This window comes from Uloborus diversus, chromosome 5 (assembly GCF_026930045.1).
Source record: "Uloborus diversus isolate 005 chromosome 5, Udiv.v.3.1, whole genome shotgun sequence".
In the NCBI taxonomy this organism is placed as follows: Eukaryota; Metazoa; Arthropoda; class Arachnida; order Araneae; family Uloboridae; genus Uloborus; species Uloborus diversus.
The window spans coordinates 10,239,148-10,259,978 of record NC_072735.1 but is presented as its reverse complement, the minus strand read 5'-3'; the positions used below and the strand labels follow the sequence as shown (position 1 = coordinate 10,259,978).

The 20,831-nt window shown below is 32.8% G+C and overlaps 1 protein-coding gene across 4 annotated transcripts in view; it reads left to right on the top strand.

Moving 5' to 3' along the window:
- The first annotated feature begins 12 nt into the window (after window positions 1-12).
- LOC129223387 (serine/threonine-protein phosphatase 4 regulatory subunit 3A-like) overlaps window positions 13-20,831 on the top strand; it is a 74,602-nt gene continuing 53,783 nt past the window's right edge. For 2 of the 4 annotated variants that reach the window (XM_054857976.1, XM_054857974.1), the window contains exons 1-3: window positions 14-404; window positions 797-1,021; window positions 19,509-19,564. In XM_054857976.1, coding sequence (XP_054713951.1) covers window positions 880-1,021; window positions 19,509-19,564 — 198 coding nt within the window. In that variant the 5' untranslated portion in view covers window positions 14-404; window positions 797-879. Of the gene's footprint in view, window positions 405-796; window positions 1,022-19,508; window positions 19,565-20,831 lie in introns of all 4 variants that reach the window. The other 2 variants (XM_054857978.1, XM_054857975.1) reach the window with 2 other exon arrangements.

Below are 20,831 nucleotides of genomic sequence, written 5' to 3'. Positions count from 1 at the left end.
CTTTGACTTCTTTGCAATTTGCAATATGGCGTCTTATCAATGTATGTTTGTGATTGGTACGTGAAGAACGTGATTATATTATTGTGTAATAGTAGCGAGAAATTACCGAATCATGAATTTAAGTTCTGTATAAAAATGTGCGTAAAGAAATGGGCAATATTTTGCTTTGAAGTGTGTTTACATAAATATTGAAAAATGGAAATGTCTTGTTTTTTGCGGTGTTTTGAAAATCGGAGTGAAACAACTGTTGACCGTCGCCAAAAGCAGTGATAATGTCTTTTCTCATCAAAAAATACAGCTTGTCTTATGCAGTTTATTAAAGAATTTCTATTATGTAAAAAAACATAAGTTAGTGTGAATTGCATTTAATTTTTCCCTGCAAGAACTGCTTTTGTTATCGAATGGTAAGTAGCTTTTACAGCCGTGTTTACGTTGTAGCCACGGGTTAATGTATTGCATCAAAGCCAAGTTGACTACTGCTCATTTCAAGAGCTCTGTTACAGAACTGATTGATAAACATAGTTACGCTATTGAATAACTGATTATCAGTTATTAATAAATTGTAGCTATTCAGCAATGTGCACAATGTTTTGTCACAAATTTAAATTTTAAAGAGTACGAGTGTTCTTAGAAAGAAATCGATGCCATTTGAAACGTCTGGAAGTCAGCTGTCTTTCTCTTGTATATTGGTTTAGTGAATGAAAAAATTTGAAGTGTTCTATTAAAGTGTTTGCTTCAGTGAACTAGTACTTGTTCATAAAATATTAAGTGCACTAATTGCGATTTTTATTTCTAGTGAGTTGTGGATGAACTGCGAGAAATGTGGAAATAAGACAAGAATGCAGGTTTATTAAACCTGTTTTTTGTCTTTTAAACGATATGGCAGACACTAGACGTCGTGTAAAATTGTATGCTTTGAATGCTGAACGTCAATGGGATGATAGAGGAACTGGACATGTTTCATCTTCTTATATAGATAGGCTTAAAGGCATGTCATTGCTTGTTCGTGCTGAATCTGATGGTAAGTGTTTGTTTTTAATAATATTTAAAATTATGACATTATTTACAAGAAATATTTTTATACAATGAAGCAAGACACATTTGCGCTCTTGTTTACATGTATTATCCACATACAATTCTCTATGATTGTGTTAAGAAAAGAAATTGTTTGGTATCTGATAAGTTAATTTCAATTGTCATTATACATTTTAACTTATTTTAATGAGTTTCGATTCAGCTTAACGTATAAAAGACCAGTGAAATATACTTTCTGTACTGTTACGTTGCTTAAGATATATGGGATCATTACCTTCGTTTGTGAAAGCATACAATCTTTGAAATTTTCTGATGTCATATTTAGTCATTATATTATTAAAAGCAACTAGCTACCCTTTCCGAAATGGAAGTGAAAACAATAGTAAGACTATGTTGCCTAATGAGTTTTAAATTAAGTATGTTTATAAAAGTTGAGGATAGTGGAGGAAATATTTTTAGATTGGTCTTTTGTTTTCGCTGTGAGAGTTATAATTTATATTTTGCTAAGTTATAGCTCAAATTTGTTAATTTGGTAACCACTCCTTAGACCTGAAATTAAGCAGTCGTCACTCGCCACCTGGTGACAAGACAAAATATTGAATCTGCCACTTTTTAAAATGAGCTCTAGTAATTTTTACTTCAATTTTTTTTTCGGTGGAAACAGGTCATTTATACAGACCCCGAAGAGTTCCTATTTTTCCTACTTTTTAGAACTCTCCTTATTTTCCTACTTTTTCCTTTTTTTTTCCTACTTTTTCTTTTTTAGTACAGCGCTTCTAATTGTGCAGTGATTCTTATTTTTACAATGCCACACCGATAATTTTCTGCATGTTTCAATTTTGAAAAGCAAAAGAAACTGAGCTTTTCGTTGACTGACTAAAGTAATTTCTGGAAGGAATGGCACAGCCTCTGCATGTTTAAAAATTAAATTTTCGCAAGCGACTTTTTTGCTGCTGCGGCGTTTGTGATCGACCTTTCTTTTTATCGCCCCGACTTCAGTCCTACAGTTATATCGAACCAATAAAGCAATAGATACTGGCACATTCTGATGAATTATATGTTATTTACCTGTCAATTAGAAACTTTAATCAAAGTAAAACCAACTGTTCAAAAAGTGCGGGAAAAGCTGTATTTCCTATTCGCCAATTTTTTGTATAGATGATTACAAGTGAAATGGAGCTCTATTTAAACAGAAAGGCAATTTAAAACCTTAAAAGGAATGTAAGGAAACAAAAATGAAAAACCTGTACACTGTACATATTTTATTGATGTTAGTACAAAATAAAAGCGACAGATAACAGAAATTCGCAAAAACAGACCACTTCAAAAATAATCACGTGAACTAACTTTTTTCATACATAAATATAATTATTGGGCTTTCTAAATCATAAACATGATTACAAAATTTATAAAATTTCATTTTCTTTCTTTTCAAATGGGGTGTAACACCGTGTATTTTCAAAAAAAAAAAAAAAAACATGGCACAACCTAGATGGGCAAAACATTCCCAATTTTTGGAGAAAAATCGGAAAACAATTTAAATGCGAAATTCTGTTTATATTTCTTCACATTTTTAAAAGTTGGGGGATAGAAGCAAATATGTACTACAGTAGAATACTTTTATGACGCCGACCTATATAACGCAATTCTCTATAAACTGCACAACTTTTCAGAAGCAAACAATAGGTTTTTAAGTTAAAAAAATCCATTTGTTTTGCCTGGCTAACATAAAAATTGTTAAGATTAAATTTTGAAACAGTTTTTCATCTTTCTAGCTTAATTCAAAGCTTTTAAATGAAAATCAATATTCACAATAAAGAGAAAATATCAGATGACTCTTGAAAATGCAGCTGTTATGCAAGCTATGAAGCTGGCAGAAGTGCAGAATAATTCACTTTCTTTTAATTGTAAAGCATATTTATTCATGAAAGATTAATTGTATAATTAGTGTTTTAAAATTCATTGTAGATAGAACTAATTCTGAAGTGCTAATATATGTATATTCTGAATATTAGTTTCAAAATTTGTGAAATGACCTATATAATGTCAAAACCTGTATAACGCAAAAGCTATTGTCCCAAGGTGTGCGTTATAACGGTCTTCTACTGTACTGTTTTTTTTCCTTTTTAATGGGTATTTTTTACTCTGATATATCATCAATATCGAGGAGTTGCTCATAATTTTTATCTGCTGCGTGTGGCAATGCAGCATTTCAGAACATTTAAAAATTTTCTGAATTTTAAAAGCTTACTCTTTTTGGGGTGCGGCAATTATATCGAAGTGTATCTACTGCAGGGTCGGCAAGTTTCTGCCAAGTAGAGGTGTAGACTGGTATTTTTCTTTGGTAGCCAGTGGCTACCAACACTAAAAACTTTGGTTGCCACTTCAAATTTTTGGTAGCCAAACATAAACCCACACATATGTATATATACAGAAAAGCACAGTTTATACATTTCTCTTTGGTACGTTTTTCGAATTGGTCCCTGCAGAATCCAATACATTTTAATGCATACCTATTGTACGTTTTTCCCCTTATACGCTTTTTTCATACAGTCCCTTCAAAAACGTATAAACTCTGCTTCACTGTACATATATTTTATATGTCTGTGTATTAAAAATCTTAGCACAATAAAAATCAGTACCAGTGAAGATTGGTAAGTATTTTCCTTCTCTCATTGAAGAAATCTGAGAATGATTTGGATTGAAATAGGATGTCACTAATAATCAATGCCACTTATTTTAAAAGTCTGAATTAGAATTGAACTAATAATAAAGTAGCTATCCACTACTCTAGAAATCTGCCTATCAACATACGACATTTAGTATCGTTTATAGAAATAATACATTTCAAATTCAACGGCCAAAAAATATATGTTTAGATTTAATATTTTAGGATAAAATTAAATTGATTAAAATAAAGCTTGTAAAAATAAATATATGAACAGGATTTATTACTTTTTAGTTATTAAAATATAACTTTCAATTATCAAAACTTCTGAAGTATTTAAAAAATGCAAAAAGATTAGCAAAACTGGTGTGCAATGTCGGCACGTTTCCCGAAAATAATTGCATTTATTATTTATTAAAATAAAACTTAAAATAAGCTGACAACTTCCGACTGCCAAAAAAATTAAAATATGTTGGTACAAGATGCAAAAGGAAATCTAAAGCACAAGATGCAATTATCCTCAAAGTGCGATTCCAAAGTTAGCATGGCTCCAAAAATAAATTCTTTTATTAAAATGGAACATGAAACAAGCTAATCTAAGGTAGCACACATCAAAATAACTTTTGCTTATCAAAAATATGCAGACAATTGTACAAGATGCAAAAAGATTGAAAATTCAACCACGAGGTGCAGTTCCCCGCGAAGTGCGGTTACAAAGGAAGCATGGCTTCAAAAATAAATTCTTTTAAAAAAATAGAACATAAAACAACTAATATAAGGTTGCATTTGTCTAAATAACTTTCGTCTGTCAAAAATATTAAGGTATGTATAAGATGCAAAAGGATTTAAAACTCAACCACGTGGTTATAGTTATCCGCGAAGTACGATTCCAAAAATAAATCAAGTCTTTAAAATAAACATAAAAATAAGCTAATTTAAGACAGCCTGTGCCAAAATAACTTCGGATTATCAAAAATATTAAAATCTGTACAAGATCCAAAGGGATTGAAAACTCAACCACGAGGTGCAATTCCCCGCAAAGTACGATTACAAAGGAAGCGTGGCTTCAAAAATTAATTCTTTTATTAAAATGGAACATAGACCAAGCTAATCTAAGGTAGTATACGTCAAAATAACTTTCATTTGTCAAAAATATTAAGAAATGAACAAGATGCAAAACTATTGAAAACTCAACCACGAGGTGCAGCCCCCGCGAAGTACGATTACAAAGGAAGCATGGATCCAAAAATAAATCCATTCATTAAAATCAAACACGAAATAAGCTAATTAAATTTAGCCTGCGCAAAATAACTTCAGATTTTAAAAAATATTTTTAATATTTACAAGGTGTAAAAGGATTGAAATCTAAATCACGAAGTGCAATTTTTCGCACGAAGTACGATTTCAAATTGAATATGGCTCCTTAAATAAAAAGTCATGAAAATTAAACATTAAATAAGCTAATTTAACGCTGCATTTGTCAAAATATTTTCAGATTTAAAAAATATATATATATTAAAATCAAACGGGAAGTGGTCAACGAATCAGCGAGGAGAGGGGAATTTTTTTCCCCTTTGGTCACCCGGTGGCGATCGGCACTGAAATCTTTGGTAGCCATTGAAAATTTTTGGTCGCCAATTGGCGAGTGGCGACCGCTAATCTGCACCTCTACTGCCAAGGCGGTTAAAACTGGCATGGCAAAAACCAGTTTCTGCCACTTTTGCGGCAGAAACTGGCAAAAACTCACAAAATGACAAAAAATTAATTATTGACACACAGTAGAAAATACTTGGAAAAAATAATTAATTTGCTAACTAAAGCACAACTTCTTGCAACAGAAGAGCTAGCAGGCAATGTATCAAAGAACAAGCAATATTCGTGAAACTTTCATCTGTTCTATATTTTTTCAAACTGGTCCACCATCTAGTAACTGGGAAAGTGGTAAAAATTTGACTGGAAAAATTAGTTTCGAGAAATGGGGCCAATTTGTTTTGTAAAGCTGTGACATTAGGTACATACAAAATCTAGGTTAATATTGGCAAGTAAAATTCTAACACTTTCTTCTTGAAGCATGTGATAATTTCAATCACAAGCAATTTAGATGAAGCATATAAAGCGAGCAAATTACAATCAGTAATTTCCTGTTTTTAGTTCTGTATGTCACTCCTTATCTGATTTTTGTCCTTTGTTAGATTAATGCAAATATTACGAGCATCTGCAATTGAAAAGTTCGCTTTTTGAACTAAATCAAGGGCACTAGCATAATAGTCCATTTAGCGAGAGCTGATAGTGGACGTAAACAAAGCAACGTGACAATTGGCGTTACCGCTGTCTGCTTGGCACTTGGATGATTGAAAACAGCGCCAATCAGATAAGCGAAATGTCCGCACTTTCAATGCGAACAGCATTGCCAATCGGGCGAGTAAGTCATGAAAGTAGTAACCCTCTTTGTTTACTTCCTCTATCAGCTCTCCCTGAATTGAGTATAGTATTTTATTTTTTACAATGATGAAATGAAGTTTGATATCTCAGTTTATTTAAACGAATATCATTTAGTAATTACTTTAAAAGTTAAGTAAAGTTAAAGTTATTAAAGACATTTTTAAGTTTTTGCCAGTTTCTGCCGGTTTTTACCGGTTATAACCAGTTTCTGCCACTGGCACGGCAAAAACTAGTTACTGCCGGCAGAAAGCCAACCCTGATCTACTGTAAGTTATTGTAGTCAAGGCGCCTAATCAAAGGGGGGGGGGATATATGAAGGCATTTGATCCCAGGTGCTCCCCCCTCACTCTCGATTTCGGGAACAGTTTCCGAATGAATATTTTTGTTGTATGGTGAGGATTGAAAGGTACTACACGCCTTCCCTTTTATGCCCAGAGAAACATCAGTAACTGATCTTTGTCTTTGATAACAATGTCATGTTTATCATGCATGGATTTTTCCTTTTTATTCTGTGACAAAAATTTTGGAACAAGAAGGAATTAAAAAATCATCAAACCAGGGGCGGCTCGTCACTATGGGCCGGGTGGGGCAGGCCCACCCAGAAAAATTGTACACAACTAAATAGATCATGTCAAAATAACGTTTAGTATTTCACTAAAAATTTTTTAAAAAAAACAAGAAACAAACATCGAATTGGGGACATGAAACACATTTTAAATCTCTAACACTTTTCATATCGCTTCTAAAATGTGAAAAGTTTTCCATCTGTTAGCGTTTGCGCTTGCAAGCTCTGAGAATGATTCTTGGGGCTTCGACTGGTTTGCCCCTGGACTGACTTGCCACACCTTGGCTCCTAACCAATCATGACGATTCAACCAGACACCAAAACGGCAAGTCCGTGTCACTCTGATTTCTGCTGCGTGGGCTCCATCTCCCTAGCACTCCAAAGAATAGCTCTACCCAACAGCAGTAGAAGGGCAATAGCTGGTGGTGGGGGAGGATTTGACACACGTCACTTCTACGAAACAACAGCTCAAATGGGCAAACAACGTCAAGCCCAGTGAATGAAAGAAAGTGCTTTTATCATTTTCCTGCTTCTTTCTTTTGTATTTGTCTTTAATCTTAAATGGCTGTAAATATCTGGAACAGGCATTTTCTATTTTATGCGTTCCTCCCGATTATACGGCATCGCATAATTATTTTTATTTATTTATTTTTCTGTTTGGAACTAACATTATCGGAATTTCTAAATGAAGAGTTTGTTTTCAAATAGTTGGTTTTGAGCGTGAAAAGTTCTGAATTTTTACAAAAAAAAAAAAACTAATTGGGCGAGATCTATTCAATTTTCTTATGTTCTGATATTTGGCTAAAGTAATAAGTAGGATCACCCGGGGTAAAATGGGTATAATAAACAGCATTTTTAATTTCAGTGACCCATAGCAGGAATATCATGAAGTATAATTGTGTTTTTGTTCAATATTCTATGCATTGTGTATCTTAGGTCTAATTCAAACATAGTTTGTGTTAACTTAATACTTTAAATTTAGTGTAAAGGGTATACCTATTTTACCCCTGTGTATACCCATTTTACCCCGTGCTTCGGGATAAAATGGGTATACACCGGGGTAAAATTGGTATATGCTGTTTAAAGTTGAACTACACTGTAACTAATGGAGAATTTTTTTTAAAAATTGAGTATAATTGCATTGGAGGATAAAAACTTTAATCCAAAACAACCACAAAAAATGTTTACAGAACCAAATTTATGAATAAAAGGTGCATTGGCAAAGACTTGCGGTTTGGCTGAGGTAGTATTTTTACAACTTTGTGATGCCTGCACAACATCAATGTCATCTTTCTTGGGGAGCACATAGGATAATTTGGCAGATGATTTTGTAGCAAACTTCTCAGTATATTCACCTTCAGCTGAGATTTCAGTGATTAAACCTATGAATTCCACACATTTAACAATGGCCCTGTCGCCAATTGCTGGGATGAACAACTAGGAGAAACACTCGTTATCACTTCCACTTCATTAATTATTTTATCAATTATTGTTAATGTCTTTTTTAAAATTTATTTATTTTATGTGCATTTATTTATTTTTTCTGCTTTTGTTTGTCTCTTGCCTGTTCATGTACAATCTTGCAGCCACCTGCTCTGTAATTAAAACTTCTCCCGCCTTTGTTTGGACTCTTACTTTTTGTTTTGTAAATTTTTCATTTCCTTACCAGTGCTAAACTAGTATGTTGTGGCCATCACGAAACTTTCTTCTATATTTTTCCTTTTTCTGATCCCTCCCCATGCTTGACGAGGAAGCATATTCCTAACAAAAACAAAATTACACATGCAAAAACTTGACGACCATCCCAATGTCTGAATTATTGTAAAAACAAAACAGAGCGAAAATTGAAAGTTACTTTAAAAGCCTTACTTGAATTAATTACAAATATTTTATTTATTAACAAACATAAGATGGCAACAGTTAAAAATTTTAAATCATTGAGATAATATTTCCGATCATTTCCATGCAATTAAAATCACGAGAAATACGCAGACGACAATCTATTACGATTTATCTTTCTTATTGTTGCATTAATAAAACTATTTTTATTCGCAAAAAAAAAAAAATCAACACCTCTTGGAGCGATCGGCGTCAAAATTGAACCAAAGCCTGTTTACATATGGATTCACATATATTCCAAATTTCAACCAGAACGTAGCATTACTTCTTAAAATAGGGCACTCAAAATGGAAAAAAAGAACTGGTGATTGCGCTACCCCCTTTTAGCTGTTGACACAAAAATAAAATCAGTTCTTATACCCACTAAGGGCTACTTGCCGATAAATTTTTCTTTCATTCCGTTCATTATTTCTTGAGATACAGCAGTCACAATTGACGACAAAAAACGTTCTATAGCTCAACCCCCGTTTGAGTTATTGACACCAAAATTGAATCAGCACCTGTTCTTGTTAATACCAACATATAGACCAAATTTTGTTTGATTCCGCCAGTTACTTCCTGAGGAATAGCAAGCACGCGTAACTCGAAAAACGTCCCATTGCTCCACCCCCCTTTGAGGAATTCGCGCCAAAAACTAATGGGCACAAGTTCACATAGGGGCACATATGTGTACTAAATTTCGTTCGATTTCATGCGGTAGCTTTTGTTGTAGAGCGGCCACAAAAACTGGTCACACACAGACGTGACACACACACATACACACACACACATACACACACACACACACAGACAGACAGACATTTTCCAAAAATGGTCGAAATGGACTCAGCACACCTCAAAATGTTCGAATCCGTCAAAATTCGAAATTCGAAAATTTGCACGAATCCAATACTTTCTTCTATATATTAGATATAGAAGAAAGTAAAAATGGCTGTGAACCAAGAGGTATTCAGGAGGATTTAGTTATTCAGTACAACTTTGCTGTGAGACATAAGGATTCTGTTGTGATTGTGTGTGTGAGGTTGTACTTAGACTATGTTCTGGGCATGGCGGGTTGATGGTTTTAAAAGGAAATTAAAAAGACAGCATATTAGCTATCAATTTTTACTATGTTTTATAATGTGTAGCAATGAACCATATACATAATACACTTACTGTAAATTACTAACCTACAATAATTATGAACTATATCGATAATAATCGAAAAATATAATACTTTAATTACTAATTGGCGTAAGTTATAGTAATTAAAATAAAACAAATAAATGCAGAGTAATTATTTATAAAACTTTTTAAAAACATACTTTTAGTTTAAAAAATGAATAATATCTAACATTTGTCTTGCAAAGATAATTTAAGTTTTTAATCTTCATGCATTCAATGTCTTTAACTAAAAAATGTTAGCTATACCCATTTCACCCCGTACAACTAAAATTACTATAAAATTTTTGTAAATATTGAAATTTACTTTTTTTTAAAGTTTTCTGTTAGAAAAATTCTTTTTCTATCATATCCAAGTAAAAAACTTCCAAACAGTGGCGGATCCAGAGGCCTGTTTTGGGGGGGGGGGGGAGCGATTTTATCCATGGGCGATTGGTCCATAAAAAATTTGGGGGGGGGGGGTCAGAGAAGTCACGGGAGGGGAGATGTGGGCAGCGCCCTTATTTATTTATTTATTATTTTATTTTAAATTTTATAAAATTGGGCTATGGTATTTTTGTTGTTGGTTAAATGATCGTCTCAAAAAAAAAAAAAAAACCTAGATACACGACTTGAAATCTCAAGACAAATATCAACAGTAGACTTCCTTCTTTCGATTCAAAGCTCCAATTTAATCTTCATCAAAAAACGTGACAAACATTTAAAGTACCCTTATTAAGCCAATTCTTCTTTCTTTAAACACGTGAATCGATCAGCACCAGCATTTTCCAGTCGATCTATAACTTTGAAGTTAGAAAAATGGAGGGGCAGTGCCCCTTTGTTTTTGAAAAGGAGGGGCAGTTGCCCCCACGAGCCGCCTATGATTCCATCCCATCCGTTCTCACATGCGCTCAAAAGTATCGGACGCACAAAAGCTATTTCGTTGTGAAGATCATTCATGAGCTTTTAAATTGAGTCTTACAAATAAAGGAAATATATTCCCTTATATCGCCATTTTTTATATATTTTCTCTCATCCTATTATGGAATGAAAAAAAATACCATTCTAATGTAACGTGGGATTTTCAGAGATCGATATGACATGGATTTATGAGGCATTTCTATGAATCTCCTCGGTAATACATTTTTGAATAAAAATAATGTCTAATGATTGCAGAAAAAATGAAAACAAGCAACTACCAAAGTTCACTATAACTACAAATAGCGGCAGTAAAAAACGCGAAACAAAAGTTTAAATAAAGATATATCGAAATAAATCTTGTAACAAAAATTGCTTTTATGATAGAACCAGAAGCAAATAAAGCGGTTAATTTTCGTTATACAAAACATAATTTTCCACTATTTAACCAGTATTAAAATAAATTTAGGATCAAAATAAAACGTTTTAAGTGTAGTTTACTTTTGTTTGAATAAGATTTTACTAGGAAATGCGAAATACAAGAGACAGAAAAGATCTTTTAACAATTAAAAAAAAATTGATCTGTTAAAAAACCATATTCTGTTACAGCATTGTTAAATTACACTTAATCAGTTGCGTAGCAAACTTGGATGTCAACCGGGGTGGTAATCTGGGCTATCACCCCTCACCCCTCCCCATCAACCGAAGGCGAAAAAAAACCTTATTCAATGTTCGATGAAAGAAACGAAGTTCATACAATATTCATAAACAAAACGAAATTGTGTCCCCCCCCCCCCCCCCCCGAGAGGGATATCATCCGAAATAAACGTTTCCCTCGTATTGATACCAATGCATTTGAGAGATTATAAAACATATGCGAATTTCTGTTGGTATTTACATTTTTCCGGAACTCTTACATGCGTTTTGGTTGTCCCCCCCCCCCCTGCCCCACTCCATATGAGTACCAGCCGCCTCAAATGCCCTTCTAGTAAGACCAATATGTTTGATAGAAAAAAAAAATTTTTTTTCATGTTGGAAATAAAATTCAGAATTGAAACATCGAAATTTCTCATATTCATTTTAGTGTCACACTCTAGGTGGTGTCACCCGGCATAGCCCCGCCCTGCAAAATAATTTTTAATATAAATTGAAATGTTGGGGAATTTTTTTTAGAATTGAAGCATTTAAATTTTTCAAAAAAAGTTGAAGATCAATTTCAGGTGCCACCCGGGGCAAACCCATCCGCGCCACCGTAGCAATGCTACTGACTTCATCAACTCACATTTTTATATAAAATAATTAAATTTATCAAATAGATAAAGGAGAAAAAAAACCCGTATTTTCATATCAATCAACTAAAAAACCGCAAATTAAGGGAATATGTAATACCCCCCCCCCTGGAGCAAAAATAAAACGTATGTATGGCACCAGTTATAAATATGCAGGAATGATTACACCTTCGAACGATGTAAAACAAAACGCTGAGAAGGAAATACGCTTTCAATTTTTAACATTTATCATTTAAATTTTGAGCATAAATGAAAAAAATTTAATGTATAAACTTTGAATTTGAAAAAAATTAGATTATTCTTCAGAAAGTGTTCAAACAAAAACGATTTATTTTGGTATGCAACCTAATAGTAAAAAAAAAAAAAACCCACGAAGTCTGTTGGGGGGGGGGGACCCCCCCTGTGTATCCGCCACTGCTTCCAAACCTCTTCCTGTAAATTTTTCTAGAAAGAAGTTTATCACTCACTATAAACGCATTGTTTTGTGTTCTGGAAAATAAAACTGTTGCTAAGCCTGGTAAATGAGTTGCTAGATTTTTTTTCCTCAAGTCAAAATGTTGCCTGATATGTAAACATTTTCATCATATTTTTTTATTTTCAAAAAATGTTGTCCAGTAGAATAAAATCAAGAAAAATGCAACTATACCCATTTTACCCCGGCTACCCATTTTACCCCGAGTCCCCCTATTAATCATTTTCTTGATCTTATCGTTATGTGTTTTCTATTCTGTGGTACTCTAAGTCGGAACAAACCTAAATTATTTTAATTTTTGATCCGGTACATCGCTTTAAGTCCTTAAAGGCGTAGGGCCACATAACCTCAAAAATGACCAAACTATTCGATTTTTTTAATTGTTTATTTTAAAACTTCAGATTGTTTCAAACTTTATGAAGATAGTTTAATTAGTTAAAAAGTTATTGACTTTAGGTCACTCACACTAGGTGTGCTTTTTCTCGATTTCGAATGGGGTGGGTATCTTGTCTTTAAATTTAAATTGTTTACCTTGACTTTTCTAAAAATGCTCAAGTAGATTTTTTTCTAAAACAATTTCAACTTTGAAGTGGAAGAGAAGTTCAAAATGAAGCAACTGCAATGAGGGCTATCTTATATTGTTCAGCATTACTAACTGCAGTCCTCTCTATTGTATCTGTATAAATATTGTTGAGAAAATTTTATATAGCGGAGTCCACAATAAAGCTAAATTAAGGCACGATCCGCCCCTGTATCAAACCAATAAAACAATATTCATTTTTATTGCTTGATTAAAATTAAAACTGCCCTGTCATTTTGATTATTCCCCCCGTGGGTGGCTAGCGAAGGGTGCAAATTTTATTTGAAAACAACAAAAACCACTCAAACTTGTATAGTTAAGCATTAATTTTCCAAAGCCAAGAAGGGGAGAAATTGACCCCACTGACCTGTATAAATGACGTGCCTGAAACAAAAATTTATGTTGAATGATAAAAATACACAACGTAATACCTTTAGTTTACTTATTTCGTTATTTATTTAGTTTAATTATTTTATTATAAATTTTATTTCCCATATTTAAGAACAAATTAATTTTAGTTCTGCATTTTCAGTCTTTTTCCTATTGTTTCAAATTCAAACATCTGTGCCTGTTTATGCAATAATGCATGTCAGCTGCTGATTATTTTTAACTAAAACTAATTTAATATTTGCTTTGTTTTTTGTATCATAGTTTATGATAATAGGAGCTGCAGGGCTCATAGTACTCCTATATTTCCTATATTTTCACAATTTGTCAGATATTCTCCTATATTTCCTATATTTTCTCACTAACTCCTATATTTTTTTCATCAGATGTTAAATGCTACACAAAAATGCCTTAGATCCATTTTTTTCCTTCTTTTTCCCCTGCTCCGTGCACTCTTACATCTTCAATGTTGGTGGATGTACTGAACTTCTGTTTGATTATTTTTTTGCTTTCTCCCCTGCACCGTGCACTCTTACATCTTTAATGTTGGTGGATATACTGAACTTCTGTTTGATTATTTTTATGAAATATAGATGGTTTTACTTGCAACTTTCAACTTATTTTCAATTATTTTTTTTCTTTTAATGAGTTTTCTTCGTAATTTTAATAATATAACATGTTAACTTTAACTGTTCGGCAGTAAGATTTTGAAAGCTTTTAATTTTGTCACCTATAATCTTATATGAAGTTCAATTGACAGGTTCTAGCTCAAACGATTGATTTTTAAAATGCCGTTTACAAATTTTGGTACCTCACTGAAAAAATGTAACTATCTCGATGAAAAAAAAAGTGTCATTTTATAGGATTTTGTCTGCTTCTTTCAAATATGTACTTAATTTGTGGTGTAGATTGTCCAAGAATTTCAGAAATTGATTTTCATCTCAAATTTTTTTTTTTTTTTTTTTTTTGACTCATTTTTTTTTTCTATTTACTCGGTTACGGATACAAATTAAAGAGGATAATGGATGGTTCTATGATCCACTTGGACTCTTCTAACACCCCTTTTCATTTGGCAGAGTAGGTCAAATTCACCCATTGTAATGGATAATACCATTACAGTGAGTGCTGGGTAGTTGAATCAGCCACTTTAATGAGTCAATTTCTCAAAAAGGAAAACAAAATCCAGTTTTAACATTAAAAAATTGCAGAATATTTGAATCAAACATGCTGCTTGAAATGAATCAAGCATTAAGGCTGAACCCCCCCCCCCCCTTTTTTTTTGTTCTCCACAAATGTGATGCATTAGCATTGTTTTTTTTCTCTTTGCCTTCGTTAAAAGTGTGCAACAGAGTGTTGCACACTTTTTATAACGATTTTTATCATGATATGTCTAACAAAACCAGTGAGACGAGAGAGACATGGAGTCAACATGGAGTATTTTCCCCTTTCAAACTCCTATATATATTTGCTATCAAGCTCCTATATTTTTCCTTTTATGCTCCTATATATTTTTTTCCGCTTGCTATGAGCCCTGGAGCTGAAAGTGTTAGTATTTTCAAATGATAAATGGATGCTCTCGAAGGAATGTTTTTGTTTTTGACCAAAACAAATCTGAAACAAAAATGGTTTCTATTGCACCAAAATATTAGTTTTTATTATTATTATTGTTTTTATTAATTTATTTTGCGATTGCTATAGTGCATTTTATTTTTTCACATTTAAACTTTTTATTACTGTATTGTTAAAAAGTGTTTCTTTGTTTGGATTTTATTTTCATATTTTTGTAATTAATATTTTTGTTTCTACCAGTTTATTTTTTCATATCGTTTTGTTTTTGTGACTCGGTCTTTCATTAAATCCCTTTAATACTTCAAAAGAACTATTAGTTTTTTTTGGGGGGGTCTGGGGACAGTTTTAAATCAAAAATACTGTTAGTTTATTTTACATTAGAAATAAACTTTACCCTAAATTTGTTACCTCTTGACGTGTGTAGTTCTATCTCTTCCTATTTTTCCCTACTTTTTTAAGTGATTTTTTTCTTACTTTTTTAATTTTTGACTCCTTATTTCCTATTTTTCCTCCCGAAAAAACCACTTTGGGGTCTGTTTACTAGCATAGGAGCAATCAGAATAAGAGAATTGGGTTATAAAAAAGGAGAAATAGAGAGCAATATGAACCTATAGTCAAAAATATAACATACGTAAAGGTCCTAGCCGGGGAAAATGTTCGAAATTGAAGTTCTAAAATTTAGTTTATTCGAAAATCTGGGTGAGGTTAGAAGGAGAAGGAGAGGTTCAGAAATTTTTGTGAACGGTTTCAAGCTCGAAGATTCTGCATCTGAAAAGTTCTTGAAATTGAAGTCCTGAAGAAGAAGTTTTAAACAATTTTTCACCATAGGGGAGGGGGGAGGAGAATTCTCTAATTTTTCAAAAATAAAAATGAAATGCCCAGAAAAAGCAGTTTTAGACCTTCTTTGTTGAAGTTAATCGAAGAAAAAGCGTTTGGTTTACCTTCCCCGGAATTTTTTTGAATTTTAAGTCCTAGAAACGCAATTACAGGCCATATTTACAAACATTAGGAGAGAAGGTTTGGGTTAGAAGCCTCGGCTCCGGAGTTTTTTTTAGAATTGAAGATCCTAAAAAGAAATTTTAGAAGATTTTTAATGAGCGAGAAAAGATTCGGTATACTCCTGCAGAAGTATTTCAAAATTTAAGTCCAAAAAACTGAATATAAAGTTATCATTTGAGAAAAAAAGAATGTTCAGAGACCCTCAAAGGGATTTTTTTTTTTTTTTAAATTTAAGGCCTTAAAGGGAAACTTTATGCAATGTTTAATGATGTGGCATTCCTTTTGAATTGTTTTCAAAATCAATATCCAAAGAACCTATTTCTTGGCTGTTTTTTATGAAGTTAGGGGTCGGGATGGGGTTTGGGGCTCTTCTCCGGAATGTTTCCAAAATTAAGGCCTAAAAACGCAATTACAGGAAATTTTTAGGATAAGGGTTGGGGTGAAAAAAATCTGTCAAAGAAATTATTTTAGATGATGTTAAGGGAGGTTTTGCAGATATTGAAGTCCCTAAACCAAAATTTAAGACAATCTTGGAGGGACGTTGACGATCAGCTACTCTAGTAGTAGACTGGGATCTGAAGGGGGTTGAGCATGCATGGAAAAACTGACGCAATATTTCTGATTATTGTTACAGGCATGATGGTGATTATGAAACCACATGTCGTCCCCCGTCTGGGTGGTGGACAACCCCGGGGGAGGGGGGAAAGCAATGGGGGAGCTGTTTGCTAAAACACTCATAACTTGCGAACTATTTGAGATAAAATGCTGAAAAAAGTGGCAATCGACGCAACAAAACAAGGGCTTCATAAAAGCTAAATATGATTATGGACCTATCTTTGTTGGTTTTTGAGTAAAATTCCATTTTTCGCAAACAAGCCAAATTTTTGAATAAAATGTGCAAAACAAACTTCTTTTGACCAAAATAAATTCCAAATCAAAATTGTTTGATTTTTTTTTCAAATAAAGTCCAAAATATCATTATTCAGTTTGTTAAAACTATTTAACGTGATGAAACGATTTTATTTTTCAATGATTGCAATATAATTAAATATTTATTGTTCGTGTAAATGATTTACAAATAGTACCTATGCCCTTCATTTTCGGTACGATCGTGCTGCAGTAAATGTCAATAACATATTAAAATTACTGAGCAATCCAAGTGGATGTATGAAAATTAGTGCACAGCAGACAAATTTAAGTCATGAACACTTCTAAACTGTGTTGGAAAGTTGAAATGTGATCAAATGCCAAAGTACAAGTTTTAATCATTTTCAGAACTATTCAATGTGGAAAATGTACCAAGACTTAGTTTTTTATAACTCAAAATAATAAATAATAATTTTTACAAGTGTTTACGGAAATGCACACAAAACCGAGGGGGGGGGGGACTCAGCAACAGGAAACAGAGGGTGCCAATGTTCTGCCATAGGGTTCCGTTTTTCACCGCGGTGCACGCTGGGTGAAGGGTGCCGGTTTTTCGCCCGTGTTAACCCTTCAAGCGGCCGTGACGTAAAATTCCTTCACCCAGCGATGTATTGAAGAGCGGCCGTGTCGAAAAATTTGGCCTTGAATATCCCGAAAAATTTGCCCTTCGAGAACGGCTGCGGCGTAAAATTCTATGGAAGAATATTCATGGCGAAATTTTTCGACACGGCCGCTCTTCGATACATCGCTGGGTGAAGGAATTTTACGTCACGGCCGCTTAAAGGGTTAAGGGTACAATTTCGGCACCGTAAAGAGTGGTGAACAAGCTTTTTACCCTTAAAGTGCCAAATGCAACTTGTAGTTTTAACAGTGTACACTTTAATGTTTAGAATGAAAAAAATGAATAAATGAAAGGTGCTGAGAGGTTTTTTGATGCACTAACAATGCGATGCGTAGATTAGTTTGATTTGAGAACTTTCGTTGTCAGTGATGCTTAAAGGAATGTAATAACATGTATGAAATAAATATTTTGTAGCCAATAACAAAGCAGATACTTCCTTCCAAAACAATTCGTGTTGTGGAAGAAAATTTCCCGATAGCTCTAAAATTTGTTACTCGGAAAAATTCGCGTTATAGCCATTTCGCTTAAGTCGAATCGCATTGTAGCGGGAGTTGACTGTATATCGAAAAAAATTTCGAGGCATTCGTAGATTTTTTTTTTTCACATTTTAGATGTCTCATGAAAAATGAAATTATGTTCACTAAAGGTTGTTATGGAACCCATAAGGAATCTAGAGTTGAGGGGTGTGTAGATAGGTTGTTGTTCCGTTCTGAAGTTCTTTAATTTTCTAAAGTTTATTTCAAGTCTTAGTTGTAACCAGTAGCACTGTAGTTTCAAGCTGTCCCTTTTGTCTGTTGATTATCATTCCTAGTCTTTTTAGCTTCAGTAAAAATCATTCAAGTTAAGTAAATTAATTTTTTACTTTTCTCTTGATTACATTGTCAAAACGAAAATTCCCTAATGTTGCGGATTCAGTTGAATTGTCGAAGAATGAAGATGTATGAAGGAGCAAAAATGTAATTTCTGTTAATTTTTTAATTATTAATTTTCATTTCATCCAATGCTCGTATAAATTATAAATAGGTTTTCATACACGAAAATTAGCTTTAATTTTAATCTTTTAGAAGATGTTTATGATAATATAAGATTGTTTCCATATATCAAAATTTCTAGATATCGAATTTTTTTCCGACAATTTGCTACTTCGATATGTGGATATCCGACTGTATAAGATTTACTCCATTGAAGCATAATAAACTTCAGTATTCTCAAAATTTGAATTTGATTTTTAAGTTTGAATTGTAAATGATTGCAGTACATTATTTGCTTGCACTTTTTTTATGAATTGTAAAATCTGCTTTGAACAATATTCAACTTTTTACAACTACTCGGTATTGGCCGAGTACCTGATCAAAATTTGGCCGTACACCAAGTACTTGGCAAATTGGCAAAGTACTGGGTAGTTACCTATTAGTTGAAAGTACTTTGTTTTCAACAAGTAGTAAACAAATAAAAACAATTTTGAACAAAATTAAAAAAAAAAAACTTGTAAGAGGAAAAAAGTTAAAAATCCAAGGTTTTTTTTTTAATCTACAAGTGGAAAAGTTTTATTTCTTACGCTTGCTACTCTAAACAATTTTGATTATTTTGAAAATATTGTTATTTAAACTTAATTTTAAATAAAGCGAGTAACCTGGAATTTTCTATTAAAAAAATAACATGGAAAACCTGGAAAATTCGGAGAATTCTTCTTAACCACAAGTGTATGAACTCTGTTGGCAATGCATCACAATGTTGAAACTCTGACATCCCCCAGCCCTACAAAGAAGTAAATGGGCTCGTCCTTATGTTCTCCATATAGTGCAATATTTTTCAGGATAATCCGAGATGGCATGGATTCCAGTTGCCGTGGGTTTTTGCAACTCAAGTGTAATAGCTAATAAATTCATTGAACACTAAAGTTATTATTTTTTTTATTAGTATATTTCATTTAAGGTTTTAAATATGTTTGTTGTGTGTTGTTCAATTAAACTGATAAATTTTTTTTATTGATTTCTAGGTTCTGTTCTACTTGAATCCAAGATACTGCCTGATACAGCATATCAAAAGCAACAAGTATGTCCTTTTTTTTCAAAATAAAGTACTGATACAGTCGACACTCGATATAACGACCATCTCCGTGCCAGAGAAAAAGGTCTTTATAATGAGTGGTCATTATAAGAGATATAATTTTTTTTAAATATACACATGCATCATGCATGTTCCGTTGCTCCAATACAATTAGCACTTTTTTAAAGATTCCAGTAAAATGCCCAAATTATTTTTTATCTTTGGATTTTTTATTTTTAATTATGGGTGCAAAATATTATGACAAAATATTTCTAAGTAGAAAATATAGGAAAGTTGCATTACAGTACTTACAAATCATTTATTTTCTGAAGATAAAATCAGAAAGAGTTGCTTTCCTTTTTAGCACATGTGACTTTTGCAAAACATAATTTTCCATTTCAGTTGTAGATGATAAATAGTGTTTTTCTTGCTTTTCAAAGAAACACTAAAAAGTCTCTCGAGCATTTGAAACATTTTTCATACTAAGAACTTAGGTCTCAATTTCTTCTTCTTCATCTGATCATGATACATTAATTTGTTTTTGTGCACAATTTGGGAAGGGACTTCATTTTCTGACAGACACGTGTTTGACACATTCTAAATCATAATTGATTTTAGCATAAAGTCAAAGTTTAACATTCCTACCAATTTCATTTTTTTTTAGAAATTTTTTACAGCATTTAATCTTTTTCGTCGAAATTTTCATCTTGGATTGCCTGACAAATCATTTAAGCATTTTTCCTTTGCTTTTTATAATCAACATGGTGGAGGTAATTCTTGATGGTCTTTTCTGAATTCCATGCTGATTTAGAAAGATGCAAAGCTGTAAGGATACCCATTTTGTAATCTTCACCTTCTTCCAGTCCGTAAACGGTAATGAAGGTCATTTCAAGTTACATATTAGTATCATTGGAAAAAACACCAGGAATAGTGTTCGCTGAGTTCGGTCGCTGTATTGGATTAGATGATGCAGAGTGGTCGTTATACCGGAAGCAAATTAACATAGAGTTCATTGGAACAAAGTTGGGACTATTACCACTGGTCGTTATAATGGATTGATCTTTATAATGAGTGGTCGTTATAATGAGCGTCGACTGTATGAACATAAAAGTTGTATATTGTGTGTACAGTAGCTGTATGTGTACAATACTGGCAAAATAGCACTTATTGATATTTTTGTTTCTTACTTACTTCAGCTATCTGTACATTTCACAGTATTTAGCATAAGGATGTTTTAGCCTCCTACTCATGATTGGTGCAAATATTCAAGTTA